The following is a 22,907-nucleotide window of genomic DNA, read 5'->3' on the forward strand; positions in this document are numbered from 1 at the left end:
AGAGGGGAGGGGAGCGGTAGGGGGAGCCGCTGTTAGGGTTGTCGAGTCGTGCGAAGGAGGGGAACCGAAGGAGATGAGATCTGATGTGTCTGAGTGTGTCAGTGGGAGAGGAGGAAGAAGTCGCGAAACAGAGCCAGAGAACAAAAAAAAAAAAACAAAGATACATGTAATACCAAAAAAACCCTATGTCCTTCCATCACTTCCACTCCCCAAGCTAAAGGCATGCAGCTTGTTTCATGCATATCACTGAAAGGGGTCGGCTAGCAAATTGGTGAGTTGTGTGTCATTACCCAAAGTAACCAATGTGTCATCCACTAGATTTCTGAGCTCAAGTAGGCCACCATTCTTCTTCTTCCTCCTGGATGTGTAAACATGTCATTCCTCGTCTGAAGACTGACTCATCAGATCAGTATGTTGGTCAACATATTGTCGAACATGTATAAGTTGTTGAATCCCTTGCGCTTGACTAACAATAACGACTTGCTCGTTTAGATGAGGTGGTAGAACTGCAATAGAAGGATTGTCAACTGTTGTAACCATATTAGGTTCTAGTATAAGTATGTATTGTCGCCTCTGTACCGGATACTTCCTAGGGACGAGGAGCTGCAAGGCTCTCTTGATTATCGGTTCAAACATTTTCCTTAGTATTGTTTTCAATAATGTTTGAAGGTGTAGGTTGCTCAGCAGAGCCATCCGACAAAGTAACACATCAATCGCAGAAACAGAAATAGTATTGCCAGAAAATGGGTCCCCGGGAGCAATTAAATCAAACACCAATTCCTATCTTGTGGTAATCTTCTTCACAGGTGGGGCCAATGTGTCCAAAAAAGTGGGTTTAAACCCATCCTTATTCGCTTGAGCTGTAGATTTCAAGTTAGGATGGAGTTTGTCGCATTTTTCAAGGATATGCCCAAACATCTTTCAGTGGGTAGAATAGAAAGATTTATGTTCCATGACAATTTGTCGTCAATATCCATTATGTGTTGTGCCCAACCAAACTTCTGTAATATCAAGTAAAGTGGTATCCCGTTCCACAATGATTCTGGCAACAGAAGGTGCGGTTAGATTGAAGGTAGGTAGATCGAGCTTCAGAGGATCCCCAAGTATGGCCCCAATAGAGTAAAGAACTTAATGATTAAATAATACAGTTTGAGTCCAGGTAAACTAAAACATACTGGTACAGTGGGAGGTTCAAGGTTTAAGTCAAAATCAGAAGTCCACTTCAGTAACTTCATTAACTTTCCTGCAATGTTAAGATATTTTTTTGAGAAAGTCCGAGCGTGAGAAAACCCGAGCGTAGGCTCCAGCCATGGTTAACTGAATTAGCACACGTCTCCCATCAAAGAGACCCACTTTCCACTTGCCTATAAGTTTGAGGTCATCAAAACTCTATCTGATTACATCCATAGGTGGGTCCCCACAAAAATTTTTCAATAAGGCGAATTTGAATTTCTCAGTCAATGTTGAAATTTCTAAATCAGAGAAAAAGAATGTTGTTTTCCCACCTTTCTTACTTTGTCTTCTTAATAAAAAGGCAATCACCAGTACATTCCTTATAGCTTGAGGCGAAGACTACAGCTGACTCCACTAGGTGATTACCCACCACGTGGGCGAATGAGGTTTTGTCAGGTTCAAACGAAGGAGGAAGCTCACCCATCCAGCAGGGAGAAAGTCCACCTGCAATGAGGGAGGAAGGAGAGGGAGGAGTTTTGTGGCTCTATCAAGAGGATAGGAGCCGCAGGGCGGGGGAGCCGCTGTTAGGGTTGTCGAGTCGTGCGAAGGAGGGGAACCGAAGGAGATGAGATCTGATGTGTCTGAGTGTGTCAGTGGGAGAGGAGGAAGAAGTCGCGAAACAGAGCCAGAGAAACAAAGTTCTGAAGCCGTAGAAGACAAGCCGTGATCGACCCTACAGCCCGTCTTTCAGCAAGCAGTGAACACAAAGGCGCAGCTCGACAAAACTCTAAGAAACAGACGAAGAAAACGGTAGACAAACAGAGGAGCAAATTTCTTCGAGCGTGAAATTACTGTAGCAGAGGCTAGGGTTCGTCGTGAGGCAAAGCCCAAGCAGAGCCACTCGCCTCCGCCATTATATTATATTATATTATTATTATTATTATTATTATTATTATATATATATATATCATTTCTTGAAACATGAATTAATCTAAAAGAAACCAAATAGACCCTTGTTTCAAGAATCAACTACTTAATTCATGTGATGGCCTTCTCGCTTCAATAAGAATGGCCATGCGCCTACAAACTTCAATTAACTATTTGATAACAATGCACTTAGCTAAAACTAATAAAATTTCACAATCTACAAATATAATAATATACAAGCTATTAAACCTAAGTAAAATCATCATCACACAATCTATCTTGAGAACAAAAAAAAATGGATGAATGAATATATGAAGGGGAGTAAAGAAAGATATCTTTAGTGATCTTTGCATCAAAGATCCTATTTATTGGCAACCACCAATCCCACTATTAAATAATACCACATTTCAAGACTCAAAAGAGAAAAAGAGAGAAGAGTGAGGAGAAGATCTCATAAATATAACTTGAACAATTGTAATGACATCATGCGGTGAGATCCTACAAAAGATAATTCAGGACAAATAAGAAAATTTGAGATCCCATTATGACTATCAAATAATTAATTACCAAAAAAATTGTTAACAAAGGGACATTAAATAAAGACTCTCCCTTAACCATAAAGTCCATATTGCATACAATCATTCAAGCATTTTCTCTCCCCAAATCAAAGTTCCGATTTTTTTTCTAATTGGTGAGACAACTACTGAAATAGGTGAAATATTTGAGAAATGAAAAAAATATTTTTTTAGATAAAGAGCTCAGAATGAGTTGAATAAAAATTAAATATATGATATAATTTTAGAGAATGTAACATCAACAATTATCACTTAATATTGCTAGGAAAAAAAGTGATGTCCAGGTTGATATGTTCATGCATCATGAATATGTTGTACAGGAGATTAAAAATTTAATAGGTAAAAAATTTCTAGAGTACAATAATTTTGGTTATTAAAAATGGCATGAGTAGAAAAGTGTATGTTCCGATAAAAATATCAATTCTGTCACACAGAATGAGAAGAGTTTATATCAGAAGAATTAATAATCTAGTAAAGGATATGAATACAAAATAGGTCAAACGATTTGAATATGTACAAGAGAGTAGAAAATACAGTAATAAAATAATCAAAATAAATTAGTATTTATAAATTAAGAAACTGAAAAGGTAAATCAAAAACAACAAAATACAAACAGTGCAAAACATTTTATGCTGGATAGATTCAAATGTTGTAAAAGCACCACACATCTTAAAGCAATATAAACACACAATATAAAAAGTGTTGGGCATCAGTCATGACGCTTGTTTGAGCAAAACAAGGTATTAAAAGAAATAACTATATCACCATAACTAGCTTCTAAGCACGTTAATCTTTTTTTAAAAGAGAGTGATAATCAACACAATAAAGGAGTAAGTTATGAATTTTCAAGCTCACAATGCATGATAAATAGATTAACTTAAACAAATATAACAAATTATATTGATTTTTAGCATGTGAGGCCTAGAATAATCTATCTTTTCTAGTATTTACTCTTATCTTTGTCAACATTCAAAATATCCTTTATATTGAGATATTTCTTGCCCCCTGCTTTTCTTTATCTCCTAGCACTCATCTTCTCCATCCTTAATATATACTATACAATAACTTGAAGCTCGTTGACCAATTAATTGCGTGACTTGTTTCCTAGTGCATATCCTTGTTTATGATACTCTTACTGCTCACTTGCATTACTAACATCAAATCAACATTATAAAATAAAAATTCATCTTTCACTTTCAAACTAATAGGATCCCAATGTCATCAATTATTTGAAATTCACAAAGTATTCAAAAATCACAACTTACTAAACATGCTAAAATTTTCAAAACAGCTAAAGTAAAAAATCACTACTAAACATGCTAAAATTTTCAAAACAGCTAAAGTTCATAGATGCTAAAGAAAAATTCCTTCATGAGATTAAAGTCCATCCTCCAAAATATTAGAGGATGACATATCAATTTTCAATATAAAAAAAGTATGAATTATCGAACTTTGCATGGCCGTAATGACCAATTCAATTCATAGTGCAAAGATCTGATGGTGAGAGATTCAAGAATAACAATCTATCTTCGAGTATGCATTGTACATGCTAACAATTATTAACAAAACAATGTCCAACTTTTTTCTAAAATAAATAAGTATTTTATACAAGTTACCAATTATTAACATAACAATGTCCAAATTATAAAGTTGAAACTTGCAAGAATTTTTTCTTAAATAAATGAATAAGTATTTTATACATGCTACCATTATTAACAAAACAATTTCCAAATTGTAAAGGTGAAACTTGCTAGAATTTTTCTAAAATAAATAAGCACAAAGGGAAAAAATTTTAATTCAAAAATATAAATTTAACAAAAAATATCACCATTAGAGCTACAAATAATATATCTCTAGTGGTGCTAAAGAAAATCAGCACACATAATCATGCCCTTCAAATCTATTCTAAGCACGGAATTCTCTTTTTCCAACAAATACACGAGTTTGTAGTGTTTCTTTTTTCAATGAATACACCAATTTGTAGTATTAAAATATTGCAACCAAAATATTGCACTTCATATCAAGATAAAATACTCCAGCTTATAGAAATTGATACAAAGGGAAACATATGCCAATCAATTGTCCATTAAAATCTAACCAAAGCACCACGTGTACTTTCCAAGCTACATAAAATGAAGAACTCAAAAACTCTTAATATACCCTAGATAAAAATAGAACTGTTGTTATACTTTCATCCTAAAACTTTATCACATAGTTACTTTCCAAATATTTTCCATGAGTTATTTTAAGCTTAATGAATGAAAGAATCTTCTTCTTGAATATAATTCAAGGCCTACTTACCAAGTAAAAAAAACGTAAAAATTCCTCAAATAAAAGAATTTTAGATATGCAAAAAGTTTTACATTTAACTAAACTCAAACAAATCTCCTCACTACTACTCATTTTAATTATCTTAATCATCCAATTAGGAATCAAAAAATGATAAATATTACAGAGGCACCGCAGTGAACACTAAGTTAATAAGGAAAACATTTGTCTTTAGACAAACATTTGATTTTCCAACCACTCAACTTTTGCCAAACTTGGTCAATAACAAATAACTTGAAAGTCATGTCAATTTTTTTAGAAAAAAATATGACATCAAGATATTTGAAAGAAACAACTTTCAAAATTAAAAAAAAAAATTAGAAACCCAAAAAAGAAGCAATCTCGTCCCTTTTACCATTCACCTTCCCCAATTAAACTATCATAGACTAAAAAAATTAACTTTAAGATCAAAAATGTCTTCAAAAAATGTAAAATCATTTCGAGAAAACTAATTCGATAAAAATTAGCACCACAAAATCAAAATATATCACCAGAAAATCAAATGCTATTTAAAGAAGAGCATAAAGCATGAAAAAAGACATTATGGTATGCATCAACAGTAGCGAATTTGATGGCAATGACAAATAGCTAAGCTCATATGAACGATAAAAAGATTGGAAGGGGCCATATAAAGCACAAATGATCAAATTAAATTGTAATTACCATCATCAAACCAAGTATATTAACTTAGGTTCCATTAAAACAGGTTATGAATTTACGACAGATTCATCCCGAATAAGATTTATTGACATCATAATGAGAAATCAAACTCCAAACCATCTCAATTTGATAGAAAATCTCAGAAATGTCATTCATGCTGTTCAGGTACAAATGCAGACTTGATTGCATGGTTTTGAAAACCGGACCGGTGAGTTCAACTTTTTCAACCAGTTTTTGGATTAAACCAGTCAGTACAAGGGTTAAACCGGTGAACCGGTTTAGTTTTTAAAGAACCAGCAAATTCAAATATTATTTAATTTTAACCTTTTGATTTTGATCAGATGGCCATAAATAATAAATTTAAATTCAAAAAAAGATTTAATATCATGTCTTAATTATTTTTTATTTAAAAAATTGTTCAAAATATTCAAGTTGTCTTAAATTAAAATATTATATGTTGAATTGATAAGTATGATAATAATATATCATCATTTTACTATTTAAAAATTATATTAAAATAATTTAAATACTTATTACTTCATCTGTTTCAATCTTCGGTTCAATTCCGATTGAACTATTGAACCTAGAACCTTTACTTCTTCTAATTTGATGGTTTTCACAACTTTGCTTGCTTGTTTCTTAATGCACCCAAAATACATCAGCATTTGAAAGATCTTCAAAAAATTTAACCATAAAACAAAATTACAAATAGTGAAGATCCTTTTGATATTTACATCCATATAGTCCTAACTATTTCAAAAAACAAGTAGAAACATTGATAACAAATGTAAAAACAAACGTTTGCATAACATAATTTCTAACTAAGTAGCAAGGCCACTTCCACGTCATACATTTTTCAGGGACACACCCAAATTATGGTCTTGTGTAGTTAACCATAGATGACAATACCACTGTAACCCCAAATGCCAATATCAACCATGTTTACTTCATCTTAAATTCCATTTCAAAAGATACTTCTTACACTACCAATACAGCATATCCTTGTTCAACTAAGTCAACTTCCACTCAGCCAAAAGAATTAGATTTGCTCACTAGCCTGAAAGCTTAATCTCAAACGTATTATACCACTTGAATTGCTCATATATATATTTCATTAAAAAATCATAACTGAACACCTCTAGTACAAGATATAAACATAAATTTGATCAAAGTAAGTACAAAAGGGCAACTCCAAATCTGTTGAGAATAAAATTCCATTTGACTAAAAGTTTCTCAATAGGTTGACAGCTTACCAATATTCCTCTCAATTTGTTTGAAATATTTCCAAGCTATTGTTTGATAATTATAATAAGTATTTTCTCAATGTCAAAATGCATTTATATGCACATGCAACTACTTTCAGTAATTGTGCAGATTTTTTGTATGTAAACTAATCAAATGTACATGGAAAAATTATTACTAAAATTTAAGCACTGGTTTGTCCAATCCAAGCGTGTCTGCACTTTAGGTTCCTTTAGTTATTCCAGTACAACAAAAATTCCATACTTCCAAAAATTAAGAACCTTTGTACAGGCACATCAGTTCTCTATAGAATACTATACATACAACGGATCACACGAAGATGGTTTGAATTAGTTTAGAACGGAACACAAACAGCAGTGAAGAGAATGAAAAAAAAAAAAATCATACAGCTGCACTTTAGGTTCCTTAAGTTACTCCAGCATAACATGAATGTGTTACATTATTAACTTATAAACCTTTATATTAGCACCCGTCTTAAATACACTTGACATACAGAAGAGGATCACATGAATATAGTTTAGACTAGTTATCAGCATGGAACGACAACATAAATTCAAAGAATGAAAAAAATTGTCACCCTTACCATATTCAGCATCAAGCATATCATAGTCTTGCACTGAAACTTAGAAGGATTCCTTCCTTTTGTTTATTTCTGCTATCATTGAGGAAGTACAAAAATGTCAAATAACTGAATGCAGTCTCCTAGCATATTTCTAGCTGCAAGAAGCCTCACTGGCATATTTGCACAACCTTCTCTAGCCGTCACCCTCCTGTTTCAAGGAAAAACATGGCAAAGCCTCTGCTTAAATTTCTCCTTTACATTTTCTTACAAGTACAATTTTGCTTCACAGTTTTTCCAAAATTTCAATAAACCGAAGGTACATGAAAATTGAGAAAATTTATTCTATGGTAATTAATCCCCAAAAATTCAATGGATGCACGCACCTCAGAATTGCAAACCAGAGAGGGACACCTATCCCACATGAAAAGGCCAAAGGCATGCACGAGTATTTATAAATTGGGTAAGTATCGTCATAATTAGCCTCATCCAAAATATTGCTCTTTACTTTTAAGATTCCTCATTAAATAGTCCATCCTATCATGTGTTGTCTAGGGTGTTGAATATATTCTATGGATTTTTTTTACAAAATCATCTACGTATGATATTTCGCTCTTCTTAAACTTTTGAAACTAATTTTGTGTAACCATTTTGTGAGTACATTTTCTACCCTATATTGTATATATACAAACTGCTTATGCATATTCTTCATTACCTTCAATTATAATCTACTCATGCCATCCCTTTCATACGGTAATCCCTGAATCCATCCATTCTAATGTTACCACATATCTATATTAATATTATCATTTTTTTCCAAAAAAAAATGCATATTCCTATTAATGACTTTTTAATGATCTAACACTCAAATTCATACAACATTCTCCATAATATACTCGTGTAAAAAATCTGAGGTGCTTCATTATAACTACACAACTTTAATTCTATAACTATATCAACATCGGTATCCTTATGTTTCTATATAATGCATCCACAAATACATAAATCTATCACACCAAAAAATCAATTTATCTTCAAGCAATGTTAATGATGGCTATTATTATTGTAGTATTAGAATTGTATATCATATACTAAGATTTCTTATATTAATCCTAAACTCTTTATGTTCCAAACATTTCCTCCATCATTCTATCCTTCCATTTAATTCAACAATTATTGCATCAATTAGAAAATTATCATATAAAAACACATACAGCAATCAACCTCATGTGGAATATCCTCTACAAGCATTTCTGGAATCAATACAAAAGATACAAAATTATGTCAATGTTTAATAAAATCATATTATAATTTGGAACTCTTCGATCGCTTATTTATTGCCTTGGCTATTTTAAATATCTTTTTCTGTTTTCTTGTCACCACCTAGTCTCTTGTACAAATGTCATTGTATTCGTTGCCACCTTTACATAATTATTAACTTTTATGTAAACATTATGCATAAAGGGAAACTTTTATGTAAACATTATGCATAAAGGGCATTTCTTTCATGCCCATGTAAAAAGCGTTTTGGTTTCAAACGTATTCCAACACCAAATCTCCTTACTAATGTATGAACTATTTTAAGACAACTAAAACATCTATGGAAATCTTTCAATGGAAACAATCTTATGCCACATTTAACTTAATTTACCAAGGAATCAATTCGCCTCTCAAACTATCTTGCAAGATTAACAATTTTCAATATTCCAAACTTCACCATAATAATCTAGGAAAGTTAATTCCTATGATAATTTAATTTTAACTCTTATGATAAATATCTATAACCGTTACTATATGTTTCATGAAAAAGTTTGTCCAAGAATCATGTTAGAAACTTCACCCATATGTTTCATGATAAAGTTTGTCCAAGAATCATGTTAGAAACTTCACCCCATAAAAAATTATGTTCTTTCTTAAGAAAATATGTTTATAAAATGGTGGCTCAACTTCTAGAAGTAGTTAGTTGCTATTTCAACCTTTTAAACAGGTTTGCTATTACACGGTCATATGCTACCGTAAAATCAAATACAAGTCTCATCATATTTTTTATAACTTATTTCATACCAACCATATTTTTTTCAAAGCCCGTTCTACAAAAACACGTCCATTTAAGCAAGTCCATATATATCAACTTTTCATTGGAATTACATCTTATTATTTCATTCATATTTTTTAAAAATTTATTTCAAACTATCTTCCACCTCAAGGCACACAAGCATCAATCACATTTATAAAGGACCACACATATAGTTAACTTAATAATAATCATCACATTTACCAGTTTTATTCATCTCAATAATTTCATCATTCAATTTTATATCCATTATGATCCATATAAAACTTCTATGGCCGACTTATCCAACAAGAAAATAATTACAACTTTCGGAATGTCCCAGAATTTTTTCCCTTACCATTTTTTTTTATTGCGAACTAATAATGCTAATATTATTGTAATCATCATGCCAACCAATTCTTTTGTTTTTCCTTCTAAGTCCTCAAATTTCATATGGCAAATGTAATCTTAATTTTAAACCTTGTTCATTAGCCAAATTGTGATGTGCCACTTCCATAATATCTTAGAAAACCACATGCTTTCCTTTGCAGTTGAATTTGTTGTGATGTAACACTAGTGGGTGACAACCAAGCAAATCATTGTCGATTTTTCATCATTAATCAAGTTAGATAAAAAAAAATCACATTTAAGGAATGTTTTAACACTCAAAATTCGACAATTAACTTATTTCATGAAGACTAACATTAGTATAACATGAGAAGCACAAGGATTTACAAAAAAAACACATGCATAGGCACAAGTCATATTATAGGTGTACAAAACAAATGGAAATAAAATAGCTAATTTCAAGGCAACCTAATCAAAGGTCATGTCCTAGAGTAACAAAAACAACAGACCTCAATAGATTCTTGATTCTATCCTTTAGTTACACATATTAACTTAACTCAAAAATCCCTAAATTTTACACATATTAACTTAACTCAAAAAAACCCTAAATTTTACCTCAAACCTATGAACCTCATGTCAACTTCACACCCACTTGCCATGCCCTCATTCTTTCCATATTGCTATAATTCGCTTCGTCACTCTTGTGATCTTCCCTCTCATGCATAGGATTGGCATCATCATGAACCATCATCATATATGCCACAAAGTGTGTTACTGTTCTCATCAACGTTGGCATGTCATGCAGAGAACACGCACCAAAATATGTTTAAGCCTTGATCTTCTTGCAATGGCCCGCTAGGCCAAATTTCACTGGCAAAATCTTTTCTACCCAAGCCAGTCAACAGCATCAAGTAAATCTCAAATCTCAATCTTGCCTCATAATGACATCCAAATCTTATTGTGCCCAGCTTTATGGTCACCTGAGAGCCATTACTTTCCTTCCCATCACCCTCCTACTTCCCCCTTAACCCTCCATCCTCCTCATTCTTTTTAAGAGTCACAAACCATGAAATTGACCAGAGCCAATGGACATGCAATTCAGACCCAACTTAAATTGATTTAAATACAATTCAAGGGTATAATATAAAGAAATATCATAAATGTTCTATACTTTGGCCAAAATTATTGCAAACTAAACTATATCCCTAGTTTAGACAGAACTTGTCCACAATGTGTCAAAGCACAAATCTGGTATAATGCTCCAATGAAGAGGTATCAATATTAGAATTGACATGAAAACTTAAAAGATTGATACAACAGAATTGGGTTTGAGTCAACCCAATTAAGATTCAAGTAGAGTTCAAGTCCGCTTAAGCACCTTATAAAAGCTAAGTAGAAATCATGTTTGAATCAACCTGAATTTATGACTAAACTATTTGATTGTTTTCTTCAGGATAAAATTCATATTATATTGTAATATTTTGTTGTTTTTTTTCAATTTGTTTTCAAATAAAGAAAGCATATCCATTTCAAGTTAAGTTACCACTACATTGTCGCAACTTGAATGAATTTCGTGGGGAGCTCAAAATAAGTTCGTATTGAGATTTTTAACCTATATAATTTGGGTTCAAATTAATTATATTCATGTCAAGGCATTTTCAAGGCAGACCCAAAAGCGACACATGAACCCAAACTGACACACCTGCTCCAACGTTAATGAAATTGAATCACATGCTTCCAATAATTGCAAGATGATTTCTATGAAATATCATTAAACCCTCCATTAATTTATCTGAACTTCTAGCAAATTTGACCAAAACCTCGAATCCCAAATATCTTATTACTCCGATCTAACCTATTATTTAAGGTAAACAAAGCCGAACTAATAACACTCCGCATATTTTCAACCATCCTCAGCACCGTTTTGACCATTAAAATTGCTTGGCATCTTAAAAAATGCTAGTTTGCATTTTCCAATCTCACATGTATTCCTTAAGTTCCCTTCCAAGTAGTTTTGACTTTGTCAAACAACCCTTTAATCTTTCCCTTCTCTTTAATTGCATCTCTCCCATCTTTCTAAAACTAACTGAAGATCTAAAATGCTAAATTCATCCTTGTATGGTCTTCAATATATCTCTTAACACAATCAGAATTATTCTTAGCAAAAAGGAAATGGCGGAAGAAAGCATTTAAGAAAAAAGCAAAATGAACTATGATTGATGCATAAGAGAACACATGGCAATAACTTGAAGAGAGAATAAAAACTAGCTCACAGAAAGATAAATTTTGGGATGATGCAGGCAACTCTGTTTATAAATGGAATGATTCCTTAAAACCGGATAAGTTCCAGTGAACCTTCTTGAAAAGAAACATATAAGATAACAAAAATTAAAGCACACAATTATTCCTATTAAAAATATGATATTATTTGATTTGCATTAACCATGTTTGTCTCAATTCACAGTTGACTAAACACACATGGTAGACATATATGGTCCCTTCTAAGCGGTAAGTCATATTTGAAGTGGCACTCCACATCATCTCTTTCGGTCCTATAGTCCTACATTATCACTAAAGCCATTACTTGTCACTTCCTTGACACATACAATATTGTTAGTCACCTCACTTCCCATCAAGCCTGTCAATCTTCTCTCCCCAAATGCCTTGCTTACAATGTCTTAGTCTCCCTTCAAGCTTTTAATTGTTAGTCACCTCAATTAATTTTTTAAAAATACTACTCATCAAAGATATATATATATATAATTGATTAGTAGTATTTCGAGTCAAAACGAGCCGAACATAAATGAACAAATATTTATCCGTGTTCGGCTCGTTAACTTAGCGAACAAGCTGAACACGTGCTTCTTAATGAGCCAAACACGAGCTGTTCGTGAACAACGATTCATTTTGACAACCCTAGCCAGAAGTTTATACACACATTCCAAGGCGCCCTCCTTTGACTTTCCAATAACTCAGCACTTTTTCTACATCTAAAACAAAAATGAAGACAATAGTGAAGCCAACAATGCCGCCATCAACCCCAAATCTCCTCTATTTCCTCAAACTATTTAAGTACAGTTTAGTCCATCAGAAATTCACCAAGAAAACAACGGTCCATCTGTGGTCTGCCATTCAAATATTAATCTAAAATATCGATTAACAATTAATTATTGTTATTTGGAAAGTTTAGGGTCATATATACATTCCAAGATTTAATAACTTAAAGTGTTCCTGCATCTTAACTGATTCTATCTATTGGCATTATATTTGAAATATTGAAACAGTTGCACAATGCTTTACCATTTCAACAACCATTGTTTTGATTGTTTCAGCACATTGGTTAATGTGATATCTTTAATTCTAAGTTCAACTAGCTATTTTGAAAAGAATAGGTGAAACATTTGAAGAAAAGTTTGAAAGAATGATGGGTAAGTTTGAATAAATGTCTCGTGATTTGGAAACTACTAAAACAACTCCAAAACTTAAGTTAAAAATTACTAAAAGACACCATCATGGCAGTTTGCCTCTTTCTATTGAACAACCCAAGCCTCAGAATCATAAAAACCTTTTCCTCATAGACTGACTTAGACTAGCATTGGATGATGTATATATTAGGCATAAACATCGTAGAAACATTAGTAGACCTTACCATCTCAGTGTTAGAAAAGTACTCCCTTAGCTTTATCCTACAGCAAGGAAAAAAACAAAGGGTACATGGCGATCACAAAATCAAGTAAATCACATAGAAAATAAAGATTTAAGGATCAAAGAGATGGTCATAGTCCACCCTGAATAATTACTCCAGAGTTGATCAGTAAGATCGCATTACAGGCATCAGGATAAAGCACAAGTGAATCATCATAATCATCACAGTGATAGAATTAGATGCCACCAACAAGGATAAGCTTGATGACACCAAATTTAATAGTAGGCATCTACTCATACTTTTTGTTTTTTAAATCGCTTATGTGAACTTTAGAATTTCTGTGATTGGTACTCTATGTCAAAAGGAAAATGCATCAAGTTTTGCAAGATGAAATTTGTCTGTAAGATTTAAAATAGAACCCTAAAGCCAGATTGAGAAAAAAATACTTGCCGACAGCTATAAATATCAATAGCACTTATTGAATATAAGTCAAAGCCATTAGTAAATACCTAAATAAATTTGGGTCGTTAAATTCTGAGTGTGACCTTCTAAGGGAAACATGTGCTGTAATTTTTAAGTTTATAAATGGTCCCTGATCAGATATTAAAAAAGAAAGCCCTTTGCACCTAAGACCATAGCCAAAATGCATCATAACGCCTATCTTTCTAATAGGAACAATGTTAACAAACAGCTGCTACTAACTAAGATCATAGACAACAATATTTCACCCCGAAGGCTGTTAGTAGTAAGCCAAAAATGTAAGAAAATGTCGCAAATAATAAAATCCAACCTATTGACCTAAATGCTGTAAGTGTTGCCGAAAAGAATACGTAGCTGCAGATTGCCTTGGATTAACCATAGAACATATCTCTGACTGCTTCAATAAAAACAAGATATCAAGAATATGAAGATAACAGACCATTTTTGGATGAATAAATTTTAGAACTAAATAATGGATAGCACATGCGCCCATCGTTTTATACATTGTAGGCCTAAAATTTAATCTAATTATAAATCCTAATTTAAGACATGATGTAAATAGACATTTGAATTGCCATCTAAACTTGCACAGATCGCATATTTGGTGAATGCTAGTTTCATGGATTCCGTTGATTTTGTACTCAACACTTAAACCTTAGAATTTAAAATTTGCAATATGAATTTTAGAAATGCTAAATTATTTAATTAAATTAAATCATCAGGCAATGACCGTCATAATCTAATTAAAAATAGTTATTTACTCTACCCCTCCCCCATCTTCTCTCCGAGGTTCAAAATCCCCATTTGGTTGGAACTGAAGTTCTCATCTTCTTCTCCTATTCGAGTGATACAAAGGCAGCGAGAAGCAACCACGGGAGCACAACGTACAGAAACCTATGAATTCCTCTCTGCTCCGATGATACCAGGCGAATCAAACCCAGCATGTTACTACCTGAATCCCTGAACTCGACCATACCTCCAATCCAAACAGAAGGGATCCTTGAAAATTTAAACATTGACAAATAGATTACCTCATAAATTTCAGTTGCTTGTAAAATATCTCTGCGCACTTTGCCAAATATATCAAGCCCAAGTGATATATCCACAAGCTGGATAGGAAAACTGACCCAAAGTTGAATATGGGTCATTTTAGTTTGTTTGGTGATAACTCAGAAGACTGGACTGTCATGACGACTCAATTATATCAACAGTTGGCTATAATGTCTCACAAATCCCATGACTAATTTTTTCTACTGTATTGTCCATTGACATTTTAGCTTAACAGTCTACGAAGGATCCTTAAAAAATCAAAGTCACTAATGATAAATATGGATGAATAAGAGAACAAATGCACAATTCATCATAAATATCTCGATCCATAAGCATATCTTGGTGCAACTCAAGCTTGTCTCAATTATCTGTAGTTGTGCCCTATAGGGCTAAAGGCTTTTCTGAAGGATTGTGACAGTCACCAAGTTTCGCACCCTCCCGACCATCTGAGTGAGCTAATACTTGCCACACCAATGTTGAATGTATCTCAATCCTATACTTGGAATAATTTTATTAGATATGATGGTAATAGGATAGTTCACATCACCTGTTTGGTCAAACTAATAAACAATGCTCATTTTCCTATTACCACCATAAGTCATTTCTAAAAGTTTAATTATGTCTCACCACAAATATAGTGACTTATGAACCTAGACCTATATGGGAAAGAAGTGTGAACAAACTTGGACAAAATAAGCTACATGATGCATAGAAATGCATAAACCAAGTCCCTCGATGACTAGAGCCTATATGGTAAAAAATTGTGAACAAACTTGGACAAAATAAGCTACATGATGCATAGAAATGCATAAACCAAGTCCCTCAATGACTAGGGCCGAAAACACATGGACACAACGATAATGAATATGTGATAGTGCGCTAATAAAAGTAATGACATCACATCAAGTCAAAAGACCCAAAATAGGTCCACTCGCAAACACGCATGAAAAACATGCTAATGCATACTAATATATTATTCAAATTAGAGGGATGATACTACGATGTAGTGAGAACCCAACCGCATAGTAGGGGATGGTGTCGTGGGGCCACTGGTGAGGCACCACGGCACCAACCCGTTTTGATTCTTGGATAAAATGGACCATGTTGACATACTATACTCTAAATAACGACACATACTCCTAGTTAGTAGCAAGTAATCAACATCTATCCTAATGCCCACTAGGTAATTTAGAGCTTCAAAATATTAGGAGACTTATAGCGACCTACCAGTGATGATGAGTCCCCTAAAAGTTTGGTCGGATTGTCGCCGACAAAATGGAGTACAATGAATGATCTGGGATGGAAATCCTAAATCCCTCTAACTATAAGGGCTTGAGGATTCTCATATGTTCAACACAACCAAACCCGCCTATTAAATTATTCGAAAAGAAAGGACCACCACCTCCACAAGGAGGTGCAATCAACGGTCTGACATAGAGACCAAGGGAAAAACAATACAATATAAATGGTCCAATCCACTTCATGTTATGGGGGCAACAAACATAATTTGTTCCAAATGCACACCATATTTGTTGGGGGACTTCGGTTGATACCTAAAACAAAAAAATTAAAAAGGGAATAATTAATTAAAATTAAATATTCCACCCACTCCTGTAAAATGTCTATTTAATAATTGTTCCCACACTTCTTCGATTGAGAGGCTCTTTATTTGAGCCAAGATGTAATTGCTCTGGGGGAATGGGTGGAAGCCTGGCAAGCCATGTCTGACTCCTTTCTTTGCCAATAAATGAAGCCAAAGATCCTTCTTGTTTGAGCTGAATGCCAAAGCCAAACTTTGGCGGATGATTTCAACCCTGCTTGCACTCGCGCCTCCTTGCCTCGCTTGTTGATCACGAGTTTCGTGATATAATCGTGACTAGAGCTAACGAAGAAATTGATGGAATTGTAACACATGAAGTCGTTCAAAAAGACTTTCCTGTGCCTTCGCTGGAAAAACAAGAACGGGATTGCGACACATGCAGGCATCAGGACGCTGTCAAAATTTTAGTGATCATAGACTTGCAAAAAAATATACTTAAATATTGGATTATTTAAACTATTGGACATTAATATAAATAAATAAAAAAAGGAAATAAAAAAAGTGAATATTTGAATTAAAATGCATATTATGTTCAATAATATATAATGATGAAAGATGAATAAAAAATTATTAAATAAGGATTCAATAGCTTGTTCAAAAATTTCAAAAAAAAATTTAATTGAACCCATTTGAAAGTCAACGTATTAAATGCCAAATGTCAAATATTTTCCCCACCGAATTCACAACATATATGCAAGCGAACACAAGGCGATTCTCTTTAAAACCCAAAATGAAACTGTGTGATCCATGCATGCATTTCAAATTATACACGATTTTTAAAATCTTACATTTGTGCTTTAAGGATTTTCTAACCCTAATATTCTGCCTCAAAAGATGTTTGAGTGATTTAAAATATGCATTTGCATCTTATGAATGCTTCAAATATCATATTGAGTCAGTCTTGCAAAAATAAAAAAAAAATATTATGTACTTGCTCCTTGTAAATTCATCAAGCATCATCCTTAGGGGTGTAAACGAGCGGAACACAAGCTGAGCCTCGTGCCAGGCTCAGCTCGTGTTCGGCTCGTTTATATTTCGAGCTCAAAAATCGTATTTGTGTTCGGCTCATTTGCTTAGCAAGCGCCGAACACGAGTTGTTCACAAACAAAGAGTCGTTTTGACAACCCTAATCACGCAGCCATAAGATGTTAAGGTCGGGGCAAGATTTAAAAATTATTATTTATATTAAAACATCATTTGAATCTAATTTAATAATTTTTATTCTATTTTCTAAATTAATACTTTTAATTTATTATAAATCTTTGTAGTCTTGTAGTCAATTAATTTTTTTAAAAAAAAATGGCATCGTCTTCTCCCGCTATCAGCTCTGCTAGGGTTTCGACTCATGGCAAATCCTAGCAACTGTTACGACGATTCGCATCAGTTTCTCGCTGCGACTTCTCCGATTTCGTCTTCTCCGTCCATGACTCGCGCTCTGTTTCGACGCCGACTGCAGCTCGCGTCTGTGTCACGATTTCGACGCGAACTGCTTCGCACGTTTGCATCTGCCGATTTTGACGTCGACTACTTCGCACGCCGGCCTCGTCACATTCATTGCTTGATGATACCTCTGTCGCCCTGCCCAACAGATAGTTCCCTCGTACTCTTCTATTTCGGCATTGCGTCTCTCCCTGCCTGACAGCTTTGTTTCATCTCGCAGCAGGTGAACACCGACGAATCTCCCTGCTCTGATGGCGCTTCCTTCTTCTTTAGTTGAACCGGACAAAGCCTCCTTTGCCCGTGTGGTAGGTAAAGCTCAGGTGGTCAGAACACATGTGAAAAGGGATATTACTTTACCTGATGTTACTGAAGTCTGGTTGGGCACAACTCATAATGGATATTGGCAATAAATCGTCATAGAACACAAACCTCCATATTGTACCCACTGTAAGATGTTTGGGCATATCATTGATAAATGTCATAAGCTCCATCATAATTGTCCTAATTTGAAATTTAAGATTCAAGTGGATAAGAACGGGTCTAACCCCATCTAATCCCACAGCTCTGAATATTTTAGTTCCACCTGCGGAGGATACTACCAGACAGAAGGTGTCTGTTGCCCCTGTGGACCCCCCTGGCACTACTGTTACTGTTACTGCGATTGATGTGATGATGACACCTTCAAACCCCATAGAAAACAATACTAAAGGAATATTACATACAAAGGATAGTGTTCAGACTGATAATCAGAAGAACAACCTCACAGCTCCCCATATTCGGGAAGTATCCGGTGTAGAGGCAACTGATACTTCACATATAGGTAGAATCTATTGTGTGTAATACGGCAGATAATCCTTTTGCTACAGCTCTACCACCTCATCAGACTAATTCTTTGGATGAAGAATGACAAGTTTACACTTTCAGGAGGAAGAAGAAGAATGGAGATCTATTCGAGCTCAGGAGTCTTATGGATGATACTTTGGTTATTTCGGGTAATGGTACGTACCTTACCAGTTTGTTAGTTGGATCCCTTCCGATAGCTAGAGGCAGAGGCAGAACTAAATTGGGATGACCCTTACTTTCTCAGCGCCCTGGTGGTTTTGTGCTTTTTATATTTTTATATGTAACCTTTTTTAATTCTTTTTTGTGGTGTACCGTGTTGGTTATGTGTCTATTTTTGGGCCCAATCATACAATCTATCTGCATCTTTTCTCTTTAATATATTACCTTTGGGCCTTTTTTGAAAAAAAATATGATGAGCAGTATTTCGAGCCAAAACGAGTCGAACATGGACGAACAAATCTTTTTTCATGTTCGACTCGTTAACTTAGTGAACGAGCCAATTTCATGTTTGACTCGTTAACTTAGTGAACGAGCCGAACACGAGCTACCTAATAAGCCGAACATGAACTGTTCGCGAACAATGAGCCATTCGAATCATGCTAAAATATATGGAATGGCATAAAATGCTATAACCATGTGTGTCAATAATTATATAAAATGCATAATATGGGTATATTGAAATGTGTACACAATCTCAAAATTATAAAGCTGCATGACCAACCTTATCTATAGGATAAAATTGTAAGTCTCACTTAATTAGTCTAATCCTCCACGTACGAACTAAAGTTGACGAGTCTAGTAATTTTAAAATCAATATGCAAATCACTAATATAAGAATTTGTAACTTCAAATCACCTAATATAATCCTCCTCCTTGTTAGGACTGAAATAGACAAAACTACTATGCTAAAAATATTAAAATTGTCAAATTTTAAATAAATCTTACGCATAAAAGTTTTAAATGTCTAAAAGCCCGATGATGGTTGTGTTGATTGTGAATGTCAACCGAAGTGATCAATTTTAAAGTAAATTTTAAACAAATTAAAATTCAAGTGAAATTTAAAAACTTCAAGCAAATCACACCTACCCTCCACAACATATCGAGGATGACAAACTTTTAATTGACTTCAACTTACAAAAAAAACAAATTCATATAAATTGTATCATTTTATTCACACTCAAAATAATTTCACGTCAGTAAGGACGTGGTTTAAATCCTCTATCCATGTGGCTTGGCCAAAAAGCCCAAAAAAATAGTGATTACTACTAAAGCCCTTTAACCGAGTGCTTGTCGCCAAAGGACACCATTATATTACGACTACAGAAACAGTCCATATGTTCCTGAACGGCTTTTTGCCTTTTGAGTTATGAATCATAAGAGCACAGCTAATTGGCACAGCATTCCGTAAGCTAAAATTGACTTAAATTTGTCCCGTTAGACAAATATTCACCCCAGATCTATAAAGATCTCTCAGACGACACAACTCATTTTTACTGATAAAAATATTTCAATCAGGTTGGGTCGATTATCTCCTCAAACAAAGTAGATCAGAGACGGATGATGGAACCATATGACCTTCATCGAGTTTGACATCATTTTGTCAACCATCGGCTTTAAGCTCTAAATGATAAATTTTATAACTTAAACAACATATGATGTTGTTATATATAAATATTCAGTTCTAAAAGACTAGTCCTAATCAAAAGTGCTCTTCTGTTATCAGAACGGATAATTAACCAAAGGTGCTTGCGCCTATGGGGAACCTCAAACCGCAAATCAAAAAGTCCTCATAAAAATAAGGGCAAAATCTCTGGGCAGTGTCTTATCTACAATTCAATTTGTCTTCCAAAAATTTGACCCTCAAAGCTCTCTAAACAAATAAAATAAATGTGAGTCCCAGGGCATTGAAATTTTTGAAAACCACAATGATCATTACAATAAAATGAGAGTTCATGTCAATTTTGGATGGTAATATTTAAATAAAATGGAGTGAAATTTTAATGAATAAATCATTTGGTACATTTTTCTTTAAATAGGTGCTTAAAATCATTAATACACCAAACCATCCTCAAAGATTGAGAGCTACTTGAAATTTTTCCACATTTATAATGAGTTCTGCTTTTTTACTCCATTTAGAGTAGTTTATACTTTAAGATATAGAAATTATATATGCATCCTAAATGTATCTGCTATGTTGCTATGATATTACTACATAGGCAAGAAACAATTATTGAGGTTGAAATAAAATTGCAACAGATTATGAACCATATGAGGCTTCTTCAATTATTCTTCATCATGCATATGAGCAGGCAGAAATAAATTGATTTATGTTATTAGTCCTTCCACGTTGTTACTAACATCAAAATTTTAGAAACTTAATTCTATATACCCACATTAGATAATTTTAGGAAGAAAGTAGGACTAAGTGTATTTGTGTTTAATTTGTCATTTATCATGTTTTATTCCTAATTTCTTAGTGAAAGAATTTTTATTCCATTTAGAAACCTATCCCTCACTCTTGCTTATGCATCCACAAGTTGATATTTCAACCTAAGTACCTATGAGTGCCACTAGTGAATTGATAATGGAAAACGCTTTTGGATGTCATCATGTGATTTCTACATTTTTCAATAGGTAATTCACTTAATAGCAATCACCGAGATCATGATTTTATCATATACTAGCTTGAAATTTGGTCACTTGGACATGATATGAAGTTGAGAATTTATGTAGATTCAGGTGCAAGGATCATCTAAGGTTAGTAATTCAATGTGTGCAGGAATTTTTCAATGTAAATTGATTCGAGTAAAATTAACCAAGGATAACGAGCATAAAAATAACATCAAATAGATTTTATCCATATTTGTTTGAAAATAATTTCTTTATTAAAAAATTATTTTTCTATATATTTTTTAATTTGTTTGCCTCGTGTTTCAATTAGTTGATTTATTACATTTTAATTGATTAAGCGAAATTGTATTATAAATATCAAATTTTGTGATCATATACCTAAAATGCTCAATAAGATCTCATTTGATCACTCGTTTTTAGCAAATTATATGACTCCAACTAAGCCATTCAATTCATTAATTTTAAGAAATTTATTTTTATATGATATACTATGATAATTATATTATTGTTAACTTAATTAAAGAAAATAAGCTAAATGATAATTTGGTCAGCATTTCTTAATCATGTCATTTCTTTCCAACAAATTAATTAAATACATATGTTGAAATTGTTTCATTGCATTTGATTAATGAAGCTAATTGTGTTAATAATTATTAATTAGGTAATTACGTTTCAGTAAATGAATTTGAGCTTACTTCATATTCCAACAAATTTCTGGAGTTGTTTACTTAAATTTTACTATAGCATACAGCATACATTGGTCATAACTTGCTAAAGTTATTAATTATATGAAAGTTTCTAGGATTTATATTAGTTGTCATCTTCCTTACCTGTACTGCACCAAATAGCATGTATTGAATTTAAGCAATTCATTATGCACAGATTAATAGCATCGACGTCATTAGGTGTTTTTTTTTGTGAGCTTTTTTGGGGTGCCTTTTTAAATTTTATTCTCTACTGTTTTGCCTATAAATACTGAAGGTAGAGTGATAAAATATTTGATAGATAATGAAAGACTAAATGATAAACAGTTTAGATCAATTTAAGAGTTTTTTTGATAAAAATCAAGAATTCATCAAAGTAAATGCCCATGTTTGCTCCATTTGGTGATCTCTTTATTTCTAAATCTCTAAAATATTGCATTATTTCTTCTACATTGTATTGTATACAGTTAAGACTAGGGATCACACATTGTCATTTTTCTTATGTAGTAGCCTTAATAACAGCAAAAGTGCTAAAAACTCTGGAAGGTTTACTTTCTTAATCACATATGTGACAAGCATCATAAGACTTAAAAGCTTTGGGTGTAAAGCTTGATTGTGCTTGATGGC

General features: G+C 33.3%; 1 protein-coding gene across 2 annotated transcripts in view; it reads right to left on the reverse strand.

The window, feature by feature from the left end:
- LOC110038968 (methyl-CpG-binding domain-containing protein 10-like) overlaps positions 1 to 22,907 on the reverse strand; it is a 35,593-nt gene that overhangs the window by 7,124 nt on the left and 5,562 nt on the right. Inside the window, exon 2 of one of the 2 annotated variants that reach the window (XM_020743900.1) lies at positions 7,510 to 7,696. The exons of the other annotated variant lie outside the window; for it this stretch is intronic. Within the exon in view, the coding sequence (XP_020599559.1) occupies positions 7,510 to 7,533 (24 nt within the window). The 5' untranslated portion in view covers positions 7,534 to 7,696. The remainder of the gene's footprint in view (positions 1 to 7,509; positions 7,697 to 22,907) is intronic. 2 annotated transcript variants of the gene reach the window in all.

This window comes from Phalaenopsis equestris, unplaced genomic scaffold (assembly GCF_001263595.1).
Source record: "Phalaenopsis equestris unplaced genomic scaffold, ASM126359v1 Scaffold234596, whole genome shotgun sequence".
In the NCBI taxonomy this organism is placed as follows: domain Eukaryota; kingdom Viridiplantae; phylum Streptophyta; class Magnoliopsida; order Asparagales; family Orchidaceae; genus Phalaenopsis; species Phalaenopsis equestris.